This window comes from Sarcophilus harrisii, chromosome 1 (assembly GCF_902635505.1).
Source record: "Sarcophilus harrisii chromosome 1, mSarHar1.11, whole genome shotgun sequence".
NCBI lineage: Eukaryota > Metazoa > Chordata > Mammalia > Dasyuromorphia > Dasyuridae > Sarcophilus > Sarcophilus harrisii.
The window spans coordinates 51,066,428-51,084,978 of NC_045426.1; the positions used below are offsets into that span (position 1 = coordinate 51,066,428).

The 18,551-nt window shown below is 36.6% G+C and overlaps 1 protein-coding gene across 1 annotated transcript in view; it reads left to right on the forward strand.

The window, feature by feature from the left end:
* The window catches only part of SLC6A11 (solute carrier family 6 member 11), a 178,578-nt gene that overhangs the window by 125,701 nt on the left and 34,326 nt on the right, over window positions 1–18,551 (forward strand). Inside the window, exon 7 of the mRNA XM_031955206.1 lies at window positions 15,579–15,682. Coding sequence (XP_031811066.1) covers window positions 15,579–15,682 — 104 coding nt within the window. The remainder of the gene's footprint in view (window positions 1–15,578; window positions 15,683–18,551) is intronic.

Sequence of the window (18,551 nt, forward strand, 5' to 3'; positions counted from 1 at the left end):
ACTCCACTCCTTTACTCAACTTTTTCATGTTCCCCCCTTCACGGACAAAGGTGCCAGAAAGTGGGCTGCTGTGGCCAGTTCTCCATGTTATTCATAAGGGAGAAGAGACAGCAAGGTCAATTTATATACATTATCTCTTCCTAGAACCGGTTCCTTCATACACCAAACTCTAGCATTTCCACCTAATGACACTTTGTTGGCACTGGCCTTGGCTGCAAGCCAGATTCCAAACTCTTACTTTGAGCCCCAGATGGGAGCCCAGAGTCAACCCAGGAGCCAGGGTGGCTCCTCCAAAGTGCTGCCTGGACATATCAGCAGAATATTCATAATATGACTTCTTCCATATCAGGATGATCCAGGACCACTTAACCGCCAAACCATTCCCACTGATTTAGCTGAGAGTATTAGCATTTAAATATGTCCAAAGAAGCTAAGCTTTCTCCCTCTGAAGGCCAACATTAATAAGCCAAAAAATTGGGTATTTGAATCCTTCTCCCCATCTTCCCTTTCCTCATAAAGGATATACTGTATTCATCGGCGTCTGTATATGGCATTAGCAGAAGGTGGGAGAGAGAGTGCCTAGCAACCCTGAGAATTCTGAAAGAGAGGTGGAGAGGAAGTGATTCCCATGTAATTATTCACTCCTACAAAAGCTGTTGTCAGGTAGATACTGGAAACACGGCTGTTTTATTCTTCTCCTAACCCACTTTTAATCTTTTGAGAATCTCTCCCTCTAGAGAGAATGGAAAGAAAGAGTTTAATTATGCCATTTTCTTCCTACCCATATAAGTTATGTTTCTTCCTTAAGTGAAAGCTTGGCTTACAAAAGTTGTGTGGCTGTGTGTGTGTGTGTGTGTGTGTGTGTGTGTGTGTGTTAAAGAAAAGGAAAAGGAAAAAATAACTATGGATAGTAAACTCCAGAAAAAAGAACAAATCTTATTCCCCCTGCTCACCATTTTCCACTTTTAGTTGCTTTCTGCTGGTGACAGTCAGCTTCCACGTGTGATATTGGGTCTAGCTTTTTACTGGCCATTTCAATAGATTTGCTTGGCAAGATTTTGAGACCACAAGATGCTCTCAAATTGAACAACAACAAAAAAATTGGCTGCTTTATTCAGTACTGGGTGCCAGGGGTGAGAACCAAAGACTTAGAGAATCTTAAGAGTTGGAAAGGACTTTCAAGATCATCTGTTCCAACCTCCTACCAACTCCAAGAATCCCTTCTCCAACATTCTTAATGAATGTTCATCCAGCCAGCCTCTATGTGTGTGGGGGGAGGTGGAAAGGAAGTTTTGAGACTACAAGCACCTTGAGGGCAGGGGCAGATTGTACTTTGTATTGCCTCCAGTAATTACTTTTTAATAAATGTTTGCTTAATGAGAGAATAAAACACCTGAAAATAATGGAATGTTAAAACAGGAAGAGGTGTTAGATATTAGTGGGACAGTTTGGATAGTGGTCTAACTGTAATCCTCCAAAAATCTTTTCTTAGTTCTTGATTCATCCCAATAAATTCAAGAAAAGGGAGGGCACCGAGTATCACTCAATAAAGGATGTAAAAGAAAGGAGGACAACAATACTGTTGGTGGTGGGAGTTCACTATATTTACTATATCTAGCCTGACCCAAACTCAGTAGACTCTGGGATCAACTTTCTGCCAAGCTATTGTGCTCAGCTCCCAATTTCTGCTCAGCACACCAGTACTCTGGTTTCTGTGCTACTGACGGACAAGCATTTGAGTTATCTTGCTGGTCCCAAACTCATCACTTTTCACTTTTTTCCTTTCCTATCACACTATTGGATGCATTCCATTTTGTCTTCCATCTCCCCTAACCCACCATCCTTTCCAATTTTTGCCATGGGAGCAGAAATGAAATCAACAAGACATGTCGATCAGTGGATCTAGAAATCAACTTATTGTCCCTGTGATTTTTCAGATCAAACTACCTCTCCCTGACTACATTTCTCATGATAGCTGGTCTTCTTTTATTAGAATATAAGTTTCTTGAGGTTAGGGACTGGTTTTTTTTGGTATTTGTAATCTTGCTTTTATTACAATAATTGGCACATACAAAGCATGTATTATTTGGGGGGTTTTATTCATTTATTCTTTATGTAAGTGTCTTTCTTTTAAAGATCTTTATAATCTGGTCTATTCCTACCTGTTTTTGCTTCTTACACTATCTTCCATTCCATGTATTCTGTAATCCAATAACATTGGCTTTCTTGATACTCCTCATGCATGATACTTTATCACTCAATTGCATGCCTTTTTATTGTCTGCTATGATAGAATTTTAACCTTCCTCTTTCCTGTTGGCTTCCTTCTTGTGCTAGATAAAATCCTACCTTCTGCAGAAGTTTTTTTTTTTAACCAATCCTTCTTAAAACTAATACGTTCTTTCTCTGTTTGGCTCCAGTTTATCCTATATATCTTGTATAACTTTCTTATTTGCTCATAGTTGTCAGCATTTTGTCTCCTCCACTGGACAGCGAATTCCTTGAGAGCCACAACTCTGTGGGAAGAAAAGGAGAGATGTACAGTAATGACTTATCTCTTCCTGTAAAATGTAAACTCCTTGAGGGCAAGATCTGTCTTTGATTTGTATTGTACCTCTAGAGTTTGGCACAATATTTGTCATATAATATATCATTTGTCATGTAATAAGTACTTAACAAAGTTGCATATAAATAGTTATTTAGCCATATCATGCCTCCACTCTGTGCTTGTGCAATTAATTTTACCCAGTTCAATTGTACATTTCTCTATAAATATCCATTTCATTGGATTCCACCATGGTTCTTTTATCTTTTTTATATTTATGTCTTTAAAATATTTTTATATATTTACATCTTTTTCAATTTTATTATTTCTGTTGACTATGAGATCCCAGTGGGACATCTTGGTGGAAATGTTTAGTAGAAACTTGGAGATGTCAAGCTAGAGTATAAAAGAGACATCAGTACTAGTAATAGAGACTTGAAAGATAACAGTTTAGTAGGACCATAGAAGAAGGTGAGATTATTTTTTTTTTTTTTTTTTTTTTTTATTTTTATTTAATAGCCTTTAATTTACAGGATATATACATGGGTAACTTTACAGCATTAACAATTGCCAAACCTCTTGTTCCAATTTTTCACCTCTTACCCCCACCCCTCCCTAAATGGCAGGATGACCAGTAGATGTTAAATATATTAAATATAACTTAGATACACAATAAGTATACATGACCAAAACATTATTTTGCTGTACAAAAAGAATCAGACTCTGAATTATTGTACAATTAGCTTGTGAAGGAAATCAAAAATGCAGGTGGGGCATAAATATAGGGACTAGAATTCAATGTAATGGTTTTAGTCATCTCCCAGAGTTCTTTTCTGGGTATAGCTAGTTCAGTTCATTACTGCTCCATTAGAAATGATTTGGTTGATCTCGTTGCTGAGGATGGCCTGATCCATCAGGACTGGTCATCATCTAGTATTGTTGTTGAAGTATATAATGATCTCCTGGTCCTGCTCATTTCACTCAGCATCAGTTCGTGTAAGTCTCTCCAGGCCTTTCTGGAAATCATCCTGTTGGTCATTTCTTACAGAACAGTAATATTCCATAATTTTCATATACCACAATTTATTCAGCCATTCTCCAACTGATGGACATCCATTCAGTTTCAGTTTCTAGCCACTACAAAGGGCTGCCACAAACATTCGTGCACATACAGGTCCTTTCCCTTCTTTATAATCTCTTTGGGATATAATCCCAGTAGTAACACTGCTGGATCAAGGGTATGCACAGTTTGATAACTTTTCGAGCATAGTTCCAAACTACTCTCAAAATGGTTGGATTCGTTCACAACTCCACCAACAATGAATCAGTGTCCCAGTTTTCCCACATCCCCTCCAACAATCATCATTATTTTTCCTGTCATCTTAGCCAATCTGACAGGTGTGTGAGTATATCTTAGAGTTGTCTTAATTTGCATTTCTCTGATTAATAATGACTTGGAGCATCTTTTCATATGACTAGAAATAGTTTCAATTTCTTCATCTGAGAATTGTCTGTTCATATCCTTTGACCATTTTCAATTGGAGAATGAAGCTTGATTTTTTATAAATTAGAGTTAATTCTCTATATATTTTGGAAATGAGGCCTTTATCAGAACACTTTGACTGTAAAATATTTTCCCAGTTTATTGCTTCCCTTCTAATCTTGTCTGCATTAGTTTTGTTTGTACAAAAACTTTTCAGTTTGGTATAATCGAAATTTTCTATTTTGTGATCAGTAATGATCTCTAGTTCTGCTTTGGTCATAAAACCTTCCCCTTCCACAGGTCTGAGAGGTAAACTATCCTATGTTCCTCTAATTTATTAATAATTTCATTCTTTATGCCTAGGTCATGAACCCATTTTGACCTTATCTTGGTTGCTGAGGCGTTAAGTATGGATCAATGCCTAGTTTCTGCCATATTAGTTTCCAATTTTCCCAGCAATTTTTATCAAACAGTAAGTTCTTATCCCAAAAGCTGGGATCTTTGGGTTTAATCAAAGACTAGGTTGCTATATTTGTTGACTGTTTTATCCTTGAACCTAATCTATTCCACTGATCAACTAATCTATTCCTTAGCCAATACCAAATAGTTTTGGTAACTGCTGCTCTATAGTATAGTTTTAGATCTGGTACAGCTAAGCCACCATCATTTGATTTTTTTTTATTAATTCCTTGAAATTCTTGACCTTTTGTTTTCCATATGAACTTTTTGTTATTTTTCTAGGTCATTAAAATAGTTTTTGGGAGTCTGATTGGTATAGCGCTAAATAAATAGATTAGTTTAGGTAATATTGTCATCTTTATTATATTTGCTCGCCCTATCCAAGAGCATTTAATATTTTTCCAATTGTTTAGATCAGACTTAATTTGTGTGAAAAGTGGTCTGTAATTTTGCTCATAAAGTTTCTGATTTTCCCTTGGCAGATAGATTCCTAAATATTTTATATTATCAGTAGTTACTTTAAATGGAATTTCTCTTTGTAACTCTGACTGTTGGATTTTGTTAGTGATATATAAGAATGCTGATGACTTATGTGGGTTTATTTTATAACCAAGCAACTTTGCTAAAGTTGTGGATTATTTCTAATAACTTTTAGCATGAATCTCTAGGGTTCTCTAAGTATACCATCATGTCATCGGCAAAGAGTGATAATTTGGCTTCCTCATTGTCTATTCTTATTCCTTTAATCTCTTTCTCAGCTCTTATTGCTATAGCTAGCGTTTCTAATACAATATTAAATAGTAACGGTGATAGTGGGCAACCTTGTTTCCTCAGATCTTATTGGAATGGTTTGCAGTTTGTCTCCATTACATATGATGCTTACTGATGGTTTTAAATAGATGCTGCTGATTATTTTAAGGAAAAGTCCATTTATTCCTATACTCTCAAGTGTTTTTAATAGGAATGGATGTTGGATTTTATCAAATGCTTTTTCTGCATCTATTAGAGATGATCATATGGTTTTTAGTTAATTTGGTTATTGACATTGGCCAATTATATTGATAGTTTTCCTAATATTGAACCAGACCCTGCATTCCTGGTATAAATCCTACTTGATCATAGTGTATTATCTTGGAGATGATTTTCTGTAGTCTTTTGCTAATATCTTATTTAAGATTTTAGCATCAATATTCATTAGGGAGATTGGTCTATAATTTTCTTTCTCTGTTTTCAGCCTACCTGGTTTAGGTATCAGTACCATGTCTGTGTCATAGAAGAGATTTGGTGGGACTCCTTCATTCCCTATTTTATCAAATAATTTATATAGCATTGGGACCAATTGTTCTTTAAATGTTTGGTAAAATTCACATGTAAATCCATCTGGTCCTGAGGGATTTTTCTTAGGGAGTTGTTTAATTGCCTGTTCTATTTCTTTTCTGAAATGGGACTATTCAAGACAATTTACTTCTTCCTCTATTAGTCTGGGAAGTCTGTATTTTTGGAGGTAGTCATCCATTTCACTTAGGTTATCAAATTTATTGGCATAAAGTTGAGCAAAATAACTCCTTATTATTTCTCTAATTTCCTCTTCATTGGTGGAAAGTTCTCCCTTTTCATTTTTAAGACTACTAATTTCATTTTCCTCCCTCCTTTTTCTAATCAGATTTACTAAAGGCTTATCTATTTTATTGGCTTTTTCATAGAACCAACTCTTAGTTTTATTAATTATTTCAATAGTTTTTTTACTTTCAATATTTTTAATTTCTCCTTTTAATTTTAGAATTTCCAATTTAGTATTTGATTGAGGGTTTTTAATTTGGTCTATTTTTAGTTTTTTAGTTGCAAGCCCAATTCATTAATCTTTTCTTTCTCTGTTTTATTCAAGTAAGCCTCTAAGGATATAAAATTCCCTCTTATTACCGCTTTGGCTGCATCCCACAAATTTTGGTATGATGTCTCATCATTGTCATTATCTTGAGTGAAATTATTAATTGTATCTATAATTTGCTGCTTCACCCAATCATTCTTTAAGATGAGATTGTTTAGTTTCCAATTACTTTTTGGTCTATTTCCCCCTAACTTTTTGTTGAATGTAGTTTTATTGCATCATGATCTGAAGAAGCATTTACTATTTCTGCTTTCTTGCATTTAATTTAGGTCTTTATGTCCTAATATATGGTCAATTTTTGAATAGGTTCCATGAACTGCTGAGGAAGAAAGTATATTCTCTTCTATCTCCATTCAATTTTCTCAAGATCCAACATACCTAATTTTTCTAATATTATATTTACTTCTTTAATTTCTTTTCTTATTTGTTTTGTGGTTTGGATTTGTCTAATTCTGAGAGTGCAAGGTTGAGATCTCCTACTATTACAGTTTTGTTGTCTATTTCTTCTTGCAACTCTCTTAACTTCTCCTTTAGGAAGCTGAGTGCCATACCACTTGGTGCATATATGTTTAATATTGATATTGCTTCGTTGTTTATGCTACCCTTTAGCAGGATGTAGTTTCCTTCCTTATCTCTTTTAATTAGATCAATTTTTACTTTTGCTTGATCTGAGATAAGGATGGCTACCCTCTTTTGACTTCACCTGAAGCATAATAGATTTTGCTCCAGCCTTTTACCTTTACTCTATATGTATCCCCCTGCTTTAAATGTGTTTCTTGTAAACAACATATTGTAGAGTTCTGACTTTTGATCCAGTCTGCTATCTGCCTCCTCTTTATGGGGGAGTTCATCCCATTCACATTTACGGTTAGAATTACTAAATCTGTATTTCCTGCCATCCTAATAACCCCAGATTGTGCTTTACTTATTCTTGCCTCCCCAACCCTCTTTCCCCTTTTAAACTTATGTACCCCTCTTGTATCCACGATGCTTATCCTCTTTATAATCCCTCCCTCCCCCCTTTGAGTCTTTCCCCTTCCTTCCCTTATTACTCTTTTTCTTTTCCCTTTCCTCTCCCCCGTTTTTAATGAGGGAGAGATTTTCTCTAAAACAAATGTCAATTATTTTTTCCTTTGAGCCAACTCTGATGAGAGTAAGATTACACAATGTTCCTCCCCTCTCTAAATTCCCTCAGATATGATAAGTTTCCTTAGCCTCTTTGTGGGATGTGGTTTCCCTCTTTTTATCCCTCCTTCCCACCTTATTCTGCCATCATCCCTTTTTCCATATCTACTTCCCTTTTTTATGTTATATCAGTACAATCAAATTTTACATGTATTTTTTTGTATATCCACAACAGAAATACAATTCTCAAAGGTTATTTTACCTTTTTCTGCATCTCTTGAGTTCTATTCTTGGAGATCAAATTTTTTGTTTAGTTCTGGTTTTCTTCAGAAACAAATGGAATTCATTTGTTTCATTAAACGATCCATCTTCTTCCCTGGAAGAAAATGCTCAGCTTAGCTGGGTAGTTTATTCTTGGCTGCATCCCAAGTTCTTGTGCCTTTCGAGAATATCATATTCAGGCCCTTCTTTCCTTTAATGTAGAGGCAGCCAGATCTTGGGTGATCCTTATTGTATGGCACCTCGGTATTTAAATGGTTTTTGGCTTGCTAAGATTTTTCCTTAATCTGATAGTTCTGAAATTTTGCCACAATATTCCTTGGGGTTTTATTTTTAGGGTTTCTTTCAGAGGTGTTCGATGAATTCTTTCAATGCCTATTTTACCTTCTGATTCTATTACATCTGGGCAGTTCTCTTTGATGATTTCTTGTAAAATAGTATCTAGGCTCTTTTTTTCATCATAGTTTTCGGAAAGTCCAATAATCCTCAGATTATCTCTCCTAGATCTATTTTCCAAGTCTGTCATTTAGCAAGTAGATAATTCATGGTTTTTTCCAGTTTGTCATTTTTTTGGTTTTGCTTGACTGATTCTTGCTGTCTCAATGCATCATTAGTTTCAATTTGTTCAGTTCTAATTTTTAAAGAATTATTTTCTTCATTAGCTTTTTTACTTCTTTCTGTATATGTCAATTGAGTTTTGAATGTATTGTTTTTGGTCTGTGGAATTTTTTCCATTTCACTAATTTTTTTTTAGTGAATTATTTTCTTTTCAATTCACAGATCCTACTTTCTTGCGTGTTCTTTTGTCTTTTCCAATTCACGGATCCTACTTTCTTGCAATTCTTTGTCTTTTCAATTCACAAATCCTACTTTCTAGTGAATTCTTTATTTTTCAATTCACAATTTTTACTTTCCTGAGATTTTTTATTTTTCCAATTCACTAGATTTGTTTCCCTGCACTTCCTGGGAATTTTTTAACTTTTCAATTCGTATTTCAGGAAGTTGTTGCTCTCTCTGTAAGGCTTCTCTTTCCTTTCCCCATTTATCTTCTAACTCTCTTTTGAGACTTTTAATGGTCTCTTCTATGAGACATTATGTAAGGAAGGACAGTCTGATGCATTTTTGCTGTTTGAGGTCTCTTCAGGTTTGCTGACCTGCTCTTTTTCTGCATAGAAGCTGTAGATCGTTCTTTTCATCTTTTTATTCATGTTTTAAAGCCTTTAGGGTAGGTCTCCTAGGCAAGGGAAGTTACCAGCTTCCTCTGCAGAGCAGGGAAGATGTAAACCGATTTCCGGCTCCGAGGTATGGGAGTGCTCTGGGTGAGAGTTTTCCCTTCCCCCAACAGGAGGTGGATTCAGCACTGGCGAGCTATCAAACTGCTTAGTAGGGCTGAGTGGATTATCGCTTGCCCTCGGACTGAGAACTAAGTGGTGAAAGTGTCACCGCCCAGGCCAGGACCTCTTGTGAGGACTGTGAGTATTAGCAGCTGAGCGCAGACTGCAGAACGCAGACAGCCACAAACTCTGCCCCAGTGTCTCTGCCTGATGCAAATCGGCCCTGGAAAAGCTCTATGGCCCCAAGCAGAGCTCCCCACTGCGCAGATTGGAGGCTAACCCGGGCTGCGTCCTCCTGCCGTGCAGGATCACAACTGCCCCAAGGAAAAGCCCCTTACTGCGGGTTGGGGCTGCGCGCTTGTGCTGAGATCTGTGCCTTCACCCTGGGTTTTGAGACTCTCCTCAGACCTAATTTCTCTCCCAGTCTGTGCTGAGTCTCCCCACTGGCCCCAGCCAACCTTTTTGGCGAGACTGCAGATTTTCTTCGCCGTGAGTTGTTACTTCTTATCTTTACGAATTGTAGCAGTCAAGACTATTTTTGAGGCTCAATATAATATTGATAAAGAGGGTAAGAGAAGAGCTTAGAAAGACGCGTGTGTCTTCTCCGCCATCTTGGCTCCGCCCCAGAAGGTGAGATTATTAAGAAAGAGAATAAAGGAAGAAAAAGGAAGGGGCAGAAAGAAAAGGAGAGGGAAGTGAAGGAAAGGGATGAATTTTTAAAAGTGAGCATCATGGAGTTGCAGAGGTGAGGTCAACAAAAGAGAAAAGAATCTTTGCTCGTAGGGGATCTGTCTAATAAGGAAAATAAGCTAGGCACAAATAAATATGAATATATAAAGACCTGAGTTCAAATCTCTCCTATTATCTCTTATTCATGCAACCACAACAAATCATGGCATGGCTCTGAATCTCATTTTCCTGATCTGTAAAATGAAAGTATCACAATATGCATTTCATGACTCCACCAGATGATTGTAAGGATCAAATGAGGTTTTGGCAGGAAAGTAATTCATAATTATAAAATACTCTATGACTGTGCTATAATTTTTATTTTATTTATACAATCAGAAGATTTAGAACTGGAAGGGACCTTAGAGTTTATCCAGTCCAATCCTTTGTCCAAGTTCACACAGAAATTAGTAACACAGTCTTGATTTGAATCTGATCTTCTCACTCCTAATCCAGTGCTGTTTCTGCCATAGACCTTACGAAAAATCAGAAGGTACCCCTGCAACAAGTTATGGCAAAATATGCTATGAAGACCTATTACCTACTCAAAGTGAGATGGGAGAGCCAGATTTTGTCTCCCTTCCATCTGGAGGGCAGTTCTTGTCCACTATTCCATTCCCATGCGGCTCATTTCTGTAGCTTAGAACTGGAGCAACTCTGGAATGTGGACAGGCCAGGGCTGTGACTGCCAGAACGCCCCCCATTCACCAAGTAGAGGTACAGCCGAGGGAACAGGGAGTGACCCAGCTGCTGACCCAGCTTCCATGGTTCTTGGGGTTTGGCTTTTTTTTTTCAACTTTTGTGGTTGTTATTGAGAACTAAAAAGCCCTTTTTTTCAGTTGACCTGTGCTGTGTGCAAAGTTTTGAAAGTGCCCAATCTTGTGAAACAGCTTGTCTGTCATTGAGTTTCTGCTACCCAGTTTCACTCTCTTTGAGATGTAGTTGGCCTTATTTGATTTAGCGTGACAGCCCCGGAACCATTTAATCCTCAAGGAATAGCCAAGGCTTCTTCTAAATCACAAATTATTGAACAGCGTTCAAGACCAAATTCTTCTTCGATAATATATAAAACTCCATCTCCTTAATGTGGTTTGAACTTGGACAAGTCACTTCCCTTTCCAAACTTCAGATTCCTCAATTGTTAAATGAGAATGTTGGGTTAGACCCTTGAACCAAAAAGAGAGAGCATTCAAAGTGTGAACTTTGATGGGGGGGGGGGGAATTGTGTCTTTATTTTCACAAAATTTTGTTTTCTGTTGTAATCATAGATGTTTACAAGTTTATTTTATGTATTTAAAACATTATTCTTAATAGAGGTCCGTAGACTTCACCAGACTACTAAAAGGGATCCTTGATAAAAGAAAGTTCAAAAGTCTGGACAGGATGATAACCAAGGTCTCTTTCAGTGCTGTGATTATGTGAAATTGACTCTGGGGAAGGTTTTCAGGAAAGAATTTCTTTTACTCAACTAACCAGCTCCCTCCTTAGCCTAGGCTGATTGGAGGGACCCAGAAAACTCTTCTGTGCTTTTATGCCTCTTGTTGTCCAAATTGTGCCATGGTATGGAAGACATTAATGGAATGTCTCTTATTGAGCTGAGTTAGTTATCTGGAACTACTATAACAGTTTCCATGTGGTTGAGAAAAATGCCTGTTTTTTAAAAATTCAATTAACAAGCATTTATTTTTTTCTCCCAGATCCTACCCCCTAATTGAGAAAGAAACTCTCTCTTATAATAAACATTCATAGATAAGCAAAAGTATGTCTGATTCTGTACTTTGAGTTCATAACCTCTTTATCAGAAGGCAGGTAGCATGCTTCATCTCTAAGAAGGCAGGTAGCATGCTTCATCTCTTATCTTATTTCTCAAAACATCTCTTCTCTTCTCTTCTCCTCTCCTGTCCCCCCCCTCTTGTTCTCACTCTCTTTGTGTGTGTCTGTCTCTGTCTGTCTGCTTCTGTCTGTCTGTGTGTCTCTGCCTCTGCTTTTTTCTGTGTGTGACTCTCCCTGTCTCTCTCCGTCTCTCTGTATGTTTGTCTCTTTCTCAGCACAAAAGAAGTACTCCTCTTCTTTAATGTGAACCCTTCTACCCATGTCCTTAATCCTATCCCTCCTCCAGACCTTGTTCCGGCAGTTTTTCCTTCTCTCATTAATCTTCATTCTTTGTCTTTCTACTGGCTTCTTCGTAATCTACCTACATCTGCTGACACACATGCTCAGGTCTCCCCAGTCCTAAATATATATTTCCTCAGACAGCTAAGCTTTCCTGCTACCATCCCATCTTTCACTTCATCTTCATCACAAAACTTTTGAGAAAAGATTGCCTATACCCTAAGAAGTTGCATCCAGCTTTCCTTTCTTATTGTCTCCTCTCTGTTCAGTGCCTTGCAATCTGGCTTTTGTCCCTACTCTACTGAATCTGTTCCCTCATAGAGTGCCAATGACCTCCTAATTAACAAAATTAACTTGGGTTTCTCAATTATATTCCCCTACAACAGTTAACACTATTTATCACTATCCCACTTAAAGGGAATTCTACTTTCCTTTAATTTTTCCTTTAGAGGCTTCAAACTCACTTGGTTCTCTGACTCCTGATCTTTCACTTTCATTTATTCCTCATCCATTTCACTTGTTCCTCATCCTGTCCAAAAGATGGACTTTCTCCCCAAGATTCTGCCCCTGTTTCACTTCTCTCTCTACACAGTTTCTAGACTCTGTCCTTCATCAATCCCATTTACTCTTAGTTTCCATTCTAATCTTTAGAGAAAGATGATTCCCAGATTTCTGTTACTAGCCCAGACCTCTCCCCTGAACACCAATCAAACAACCCATGCTATTTTAAATACTAGCTAGGTGCCAGGCAAAACAGATCCATATTTCTATTGGACATTTTAAACTGGATGTCCTATAAGCATCTCCAATTCAAAATATAGAAAACAGAGCTTATTATTTCCCCTCTGCCATCTTCTGAATTTCCTTCTTTCTATTGGGGAGATCACTATCCTTCCAGTTACCCAGTTGACACATCCTTAGAGTCACTTTCAACTCTACCTTCTACCTCATCCCATAGAGTTAATCAGTTGCCAATCATCATTAGACTGGGCTTCTTTAGAGAAGGAAATTTCTTTTGTCTTTCTTCATTTGTCTAGCTCCCAGAGTCTGGTACATTTTTCTTGTTCAATTTTTTTTTTTCAATTGCATCTAACTCTTCATGATCCCTTTCAGGTATTTTCTTAGCAGAGATACAGGTGTGGTTTACCATGTCCTTCTCTAGCTCCTCTTATAGATGAGAAAACTGAGGCAAAAAGTTCACACAGCTACTGAGTCTGCATTTGACCTCAGGAAGATGAGCCTTCCTAACCCAAGTTCTGACACTGTGCCACTTAGTACATAGAAGGTGCTTAATAATGTTTTTGACTGATTTATCATTGAAATTTCTACATTTTCTTACATGTGTCTGCTTTTCTCCATTCCTATGAATATCTCCCTAGCCCAGACCCTTAACATCTCTTGCTTAGACTAGCTTCCTCATTGGTTTCCTTGTATCAAATCTCTCTTCTCTCCAATCCACCTTCAAAATAGCTGCCAATTGCCATCCCAAAGGCAGGTTGCTAGCCAGACCATGTAACTTCCCTACTCACAAAGATCAAAGTAGTTCTTTATTGCCTCTAGTATAAATAGAAAATTCTCAACTGAGACTCCAGCTTTTTTACAATCTGCCTCTAGTTTGCCTTTCCAAATTTGTTTCTCATTACTTCTTTTCATACACTCTTTGGTCCTGCCAGCCAAACTAGACTGTTTTCTGTGCCCTATACGTGAGATTCCATTTCCCACCTCTGTACCTTTGTATAAAATGTGCCCCATGCCTAGAATGCCCACTCTCCTTAATTTTGCCTCTTGGCAACTCTAATTTTGTTCAGATGTCAACTCAACTCCTATACAATGTTTATTCCAACCTCCTTAGTGGTTGATATTTTCCTGCTGTGCAATTACATTGTATTTGCTTGCTATCTATTTTGTCTTAACTTACTTGCTTACTTTGTGTTCACCCATGGAAACATATACTTCTTGAGGGAAATGATGTTTCATTTTCATTCTTGCGTCCTTGGTGTCTGATACATAATAAACATTTTATAAGTATTTGTTGAATGAATGCATCCTTTCTGTGATTCAATCTGATCTCTCTTTTCAGAGTTTCAGGCTTATATCTTCATCTTGCTGTTCCACCAGTCCCTTAAACTCCACACATCCAAAACCAAGCTTATTATCTTAGTCTTTAAACACTTCTTTCTGAGTTAACTGAGTCTGTCAGTTAACTGCTCATCCAGTCTCCCATTTTCTAAGCATTAGCCAAAGGTTAGCGTTAAATAAAAACAAAGAGACCATCAAACCCAATCCCCTCATTTTACAGATCAGTAAATTGAGATATTTTAAGCTATTTTACCAGAATCATATATTATGTGCCTGAGGCTGAGATCATCCTCAATCTATGTACAGAAGTTTACCCATTACACCACAGTATCTTCACAATTGTCTTTGAGTCTTTCCTCATCCTCATTTCTTATGTCTGCAATAATCTTTTTTCACATCCATACTTTTGTTTCCATACTACCTTCTATATAGAGGCGTTCAGTACTAGCGATTTGAACTATAAAAATAAAATTCTTTAAAATTCCCTCTACTTTCTTCTCCTATAATCCACACTTCATGTTCTTGCTAGATTAATTATTTTTTGTTATCTATAAATTCTAGTCATGACATTCTACTTCTCAAACATCTTCAGTGGCTTTCTACTGTTCACTCAGTAAAGTTTGAACTTATTTGTTCAACATTCACAGTTCTCCGTAGCTGGACACCATAATTTCACAATCTTTTTATATAATTCTTCTCCATATACGTACTCTGTACTCTAGGCAAATGAAACTGTTGGCTATCCCTTAAATAGGTAATGATTTTTTGCTTTTTGTGTGTCTTCTTCTAACAATTTTTTCTATGCCTAGTATGTATTCCTTCCCCTACTTTAATAGTTAAATTTTGACTAATTCTTTATTTTCTAATTCAAATGCCTCCTTCCCCAAGAAGCTTTCTGTAACCAATTCCTTGTTAATAAAAATCTTCTCCTTCTGTCCTCAGTTCTATATCCCTCTTGGTAATATATAATATTTTATGCCATACCTATATCTTTGTTTCTTATCTCATACACTAACTTGTGAGCTCCTTCAGAGAACTGATTGTGTCTTATTTAAAATTTGTATATCCTACTATATATAACCCATATCTCTGCACACAGTAGATGCTTTATGAATAATTCTTGATGAATGAATAAATGAATGGCAATATTGATTACAGAGAAAGAAAAGCATTCAAGGTAATATATAATCAAAATTGTTGGAAAGTAGTAATTTCTCTGTCACTTAAATAACCAACCCATGACTTGCTGAATAAACATCAATGGATTCATACTTTAGTTAAGGTTTCTCTCAGTTCTTTTCCAATTCTTAAAATTCTGTGATTCATTAAGAAGTTAATAAAAATAAGTTGAGATGTTTGATGTATTAAGTCAATTCAAGAATAACATATTTGTTTTTTTTTTAATTGGTTGGTCCACTACATGAATATTTCCAAATTTGAATCCTAATTGTTTCCCAGGGAGACAAACAAAAAAGCAGAATCTCCTCATTTGTCCCTTCTGGTCTAATTCTTCCTCTGTTGTGACTCCTATGGTCTTTTCCTACAGGTCTGGGTAGATGCTGGAACTCAGATATTTTTCTCCTATGCCATCTGCTTGGGATGTTTGACAGCTCTGGGAAGTTACAACAATTATAATAATAATTGCTACAGGTAAGTCTCCCATAACCCACAAACTGAGCCTCAACCTTTATTCATAACACCTTTTATGGTAGAGGGGAATACTTGGAGTCTTTGATGAAGGCTGAACTTTCTTTCTCTTAATGGTCAATGCCATAGATGGATGTCATCAATCTCTGGATGCCTCTGCTTTCTGAGCTTGGCCAAAAGGACCAGGGATTGAGCTTAAATGGAAAGTGTGAGTGACATTTCAATACCTCAGGGACAAATAGCTGCATATGTATAGAGCAAATAGCTCTAGATTCTCTCCTGAAGGATACACAGACAGTTCAGAGAGGACCAATTTGTGCTTGAAAAATGTCCCAAATGCCTTGGGAAATGATCCTCCTTCTGCCCCCTCAATGGTCAAATTGATAAAGTTGACACTTCTTGGGAGAAAAGGAGGATTTGGTAGGAAGGGGTGTCTTGTTTTCAGCAGTGTCATTAGGAAAGTGGACATTACTGAACTCATATAATATTGGGCTAGACCTGATATGGTCAATCCAAGTCAGTAGTGTGGCTGAACAGCTTTCACCATTGACCTCTCTTTCAGCTTTTTGGGTATCTCCTAATACTCTCTGGATGGGATGCAGCAGGGTAGGTGTCAAGTACCCATCAAAGCCATATTAATGCTTTGGATAGATACAAAATATATTTCTTTGAGGGAACATTTGGGGATTGGGGATTACTAATTTAACTTAATCTTATTTTTTGCTCAGTTTAGTTCAATTCAACAGGACATTTAGTATTATTATCAATAGATTATCATTAATATCATAATAAAATAATCATATAAACATATTATGATAACTATAATATTAAATGTCTATATTTATGAATATAGAATATATTAATGAATAATGAAATATAAAATGAATATATAGTAACAAAATAATAAATTAAAACCAATAATCATAACTAAAATTTATATGGTACTTGTTGGTTTGCAAAATACTTTAGATATCACATTTATCCTTACAACAACCCTAAAAGGTAAGTTCTATTATTATCATCTCCATCCTACAGTTGCAGAAACCGAGGCACACAGAACTAAAGTGACTTGCCCAAGATCAAATGAGTATTTGATGCTGGAACTGAACTCAGATCTTTTTAATTTCAGGTTCTCCATTCTGTCTACTGGGACACCTAGCTACATTGTGTGACTAGCCATAAAGATGAATAATAGATAATCCTTAGCCTAGAGCAGAGCTTCTTAAACTTTTTCTACTCATGACCCCTTTTCAGCTGAGAAATTTTTGTATAGCTCCAGTTATACAGATATATAAAAAAAGGTATAAAACCAAATATTTAATGATAATAAACCATAATTTTGTGACCCCCCCCCCCCACTTTCAGTTACAAGATCCCATATGAGATTGCTAGCTATAGTTTAAGTAGCTGAGCCTTAGAGGAGATATTTTTTTAACATTTTTTTGTGTCTTGGTTCCTTTAAACTGGTTGGTAAAATCTATGGACACGTCAGAATAATAACCATATAATCTTAATCTTAAATGCTTAAACTGAAAGACATAGGATTACAAAGAAATTTATAATGGATTCAGTTCTTTTGGGGAGGTGGAAAGGAGGCAGAGGTGGGAGAGGAGAGAAGGATAAGAGAACATTACTGTTCCTTTGGTGTCTTGTCCAGGAATTGGCAGACCCTCTGATCTTGGCCTTTTCTTCCACATCCTCAAAAGATTGTCATTTTCCAAGAATGGGCTAGACTCAATTGTTCTGCATATGTGACTCCCTGTCTTTTCCTTTCAAGAATATTCTTTGGGCTTTACAGTCCAGGGTTGACAGGCAATACACTTTCCTGTCATTTTCACTCATTTGAGTGGAATTTTTTTTCTTCCATTATTCAGGGTTATGATGCTAGGCATTAGAAAGAAAAAGAGCAGATCATTCAAGTGCAAGTGAGGTGTACTTTCTGGGGAAAGAGAAGGGAGGGATGGGAGAGAAAATCCAGGTGAAGTAAAAACGAGAGATAGCAATAAAAATCTATTTTTATGTTGTATTACACTTGGATTTATTACAACTTAAAGCAATATAAAAATTGACAATTTTGCATTCACTCTTCCCTTTTTAATAAAGCTTTTTATTTTCAAAACATGTGCATAGTTTTCAACATTCACCCTTGTAAAACCTTGTGTTCCAACTTTTTAAAAACATATTTGGCTTAAAAAAAGAATCTACAACAAAAATTTTAAAAGCCATAATTTTTTCTTATGGAATAAATAGAAAAACTACTTAGTGAAACAATACAAATAAACAGAACCAACTATATGGCATTATAATTAGAATACAAATCCTGGAAATAACTTACTTTCAATCTATAGGGTTTATAAAATCAGATTGCTGATTTAAAAAAATAACAAACCTATCTCTCTTCTAAGCTTCCCCATTCCTGTTGATAATGCCCATCATCCCTCTAGCACAATGATTCATGTGTTTCTCTTTGACCTCAGAGAGCAGAATCAGGAGAATTGAGTAGCAGTTGAAGAAGCATCCAGGTTCACAATGTTGGAGTCATCCTTGATTTTCTCTCCTTCACCCCCTATATCCAGTGAGTTGCCAAGTCTTGTCCATATTACTTCTATAACCTCCATCAACTCCATCCCCTTCTCCCCACTCACATAGCTTCTATTTATAGATCAGGCTCACATCATTTCTTGCCTGAACTATTGTAATAGCCTCCTCCCCAGTGGTCTCTTGCCTTCAGTCTCTTGTTTCTCCAATCCATCTTCTGCCCAGATGCCAAATCATCTTCCTAAAACACAGATCAGATCATGACACTCCTCTATTCAAGAAATATGTAATAGCTTCTTACCATCTTTAAGCTAAGATGCGAAATCATCAAGAC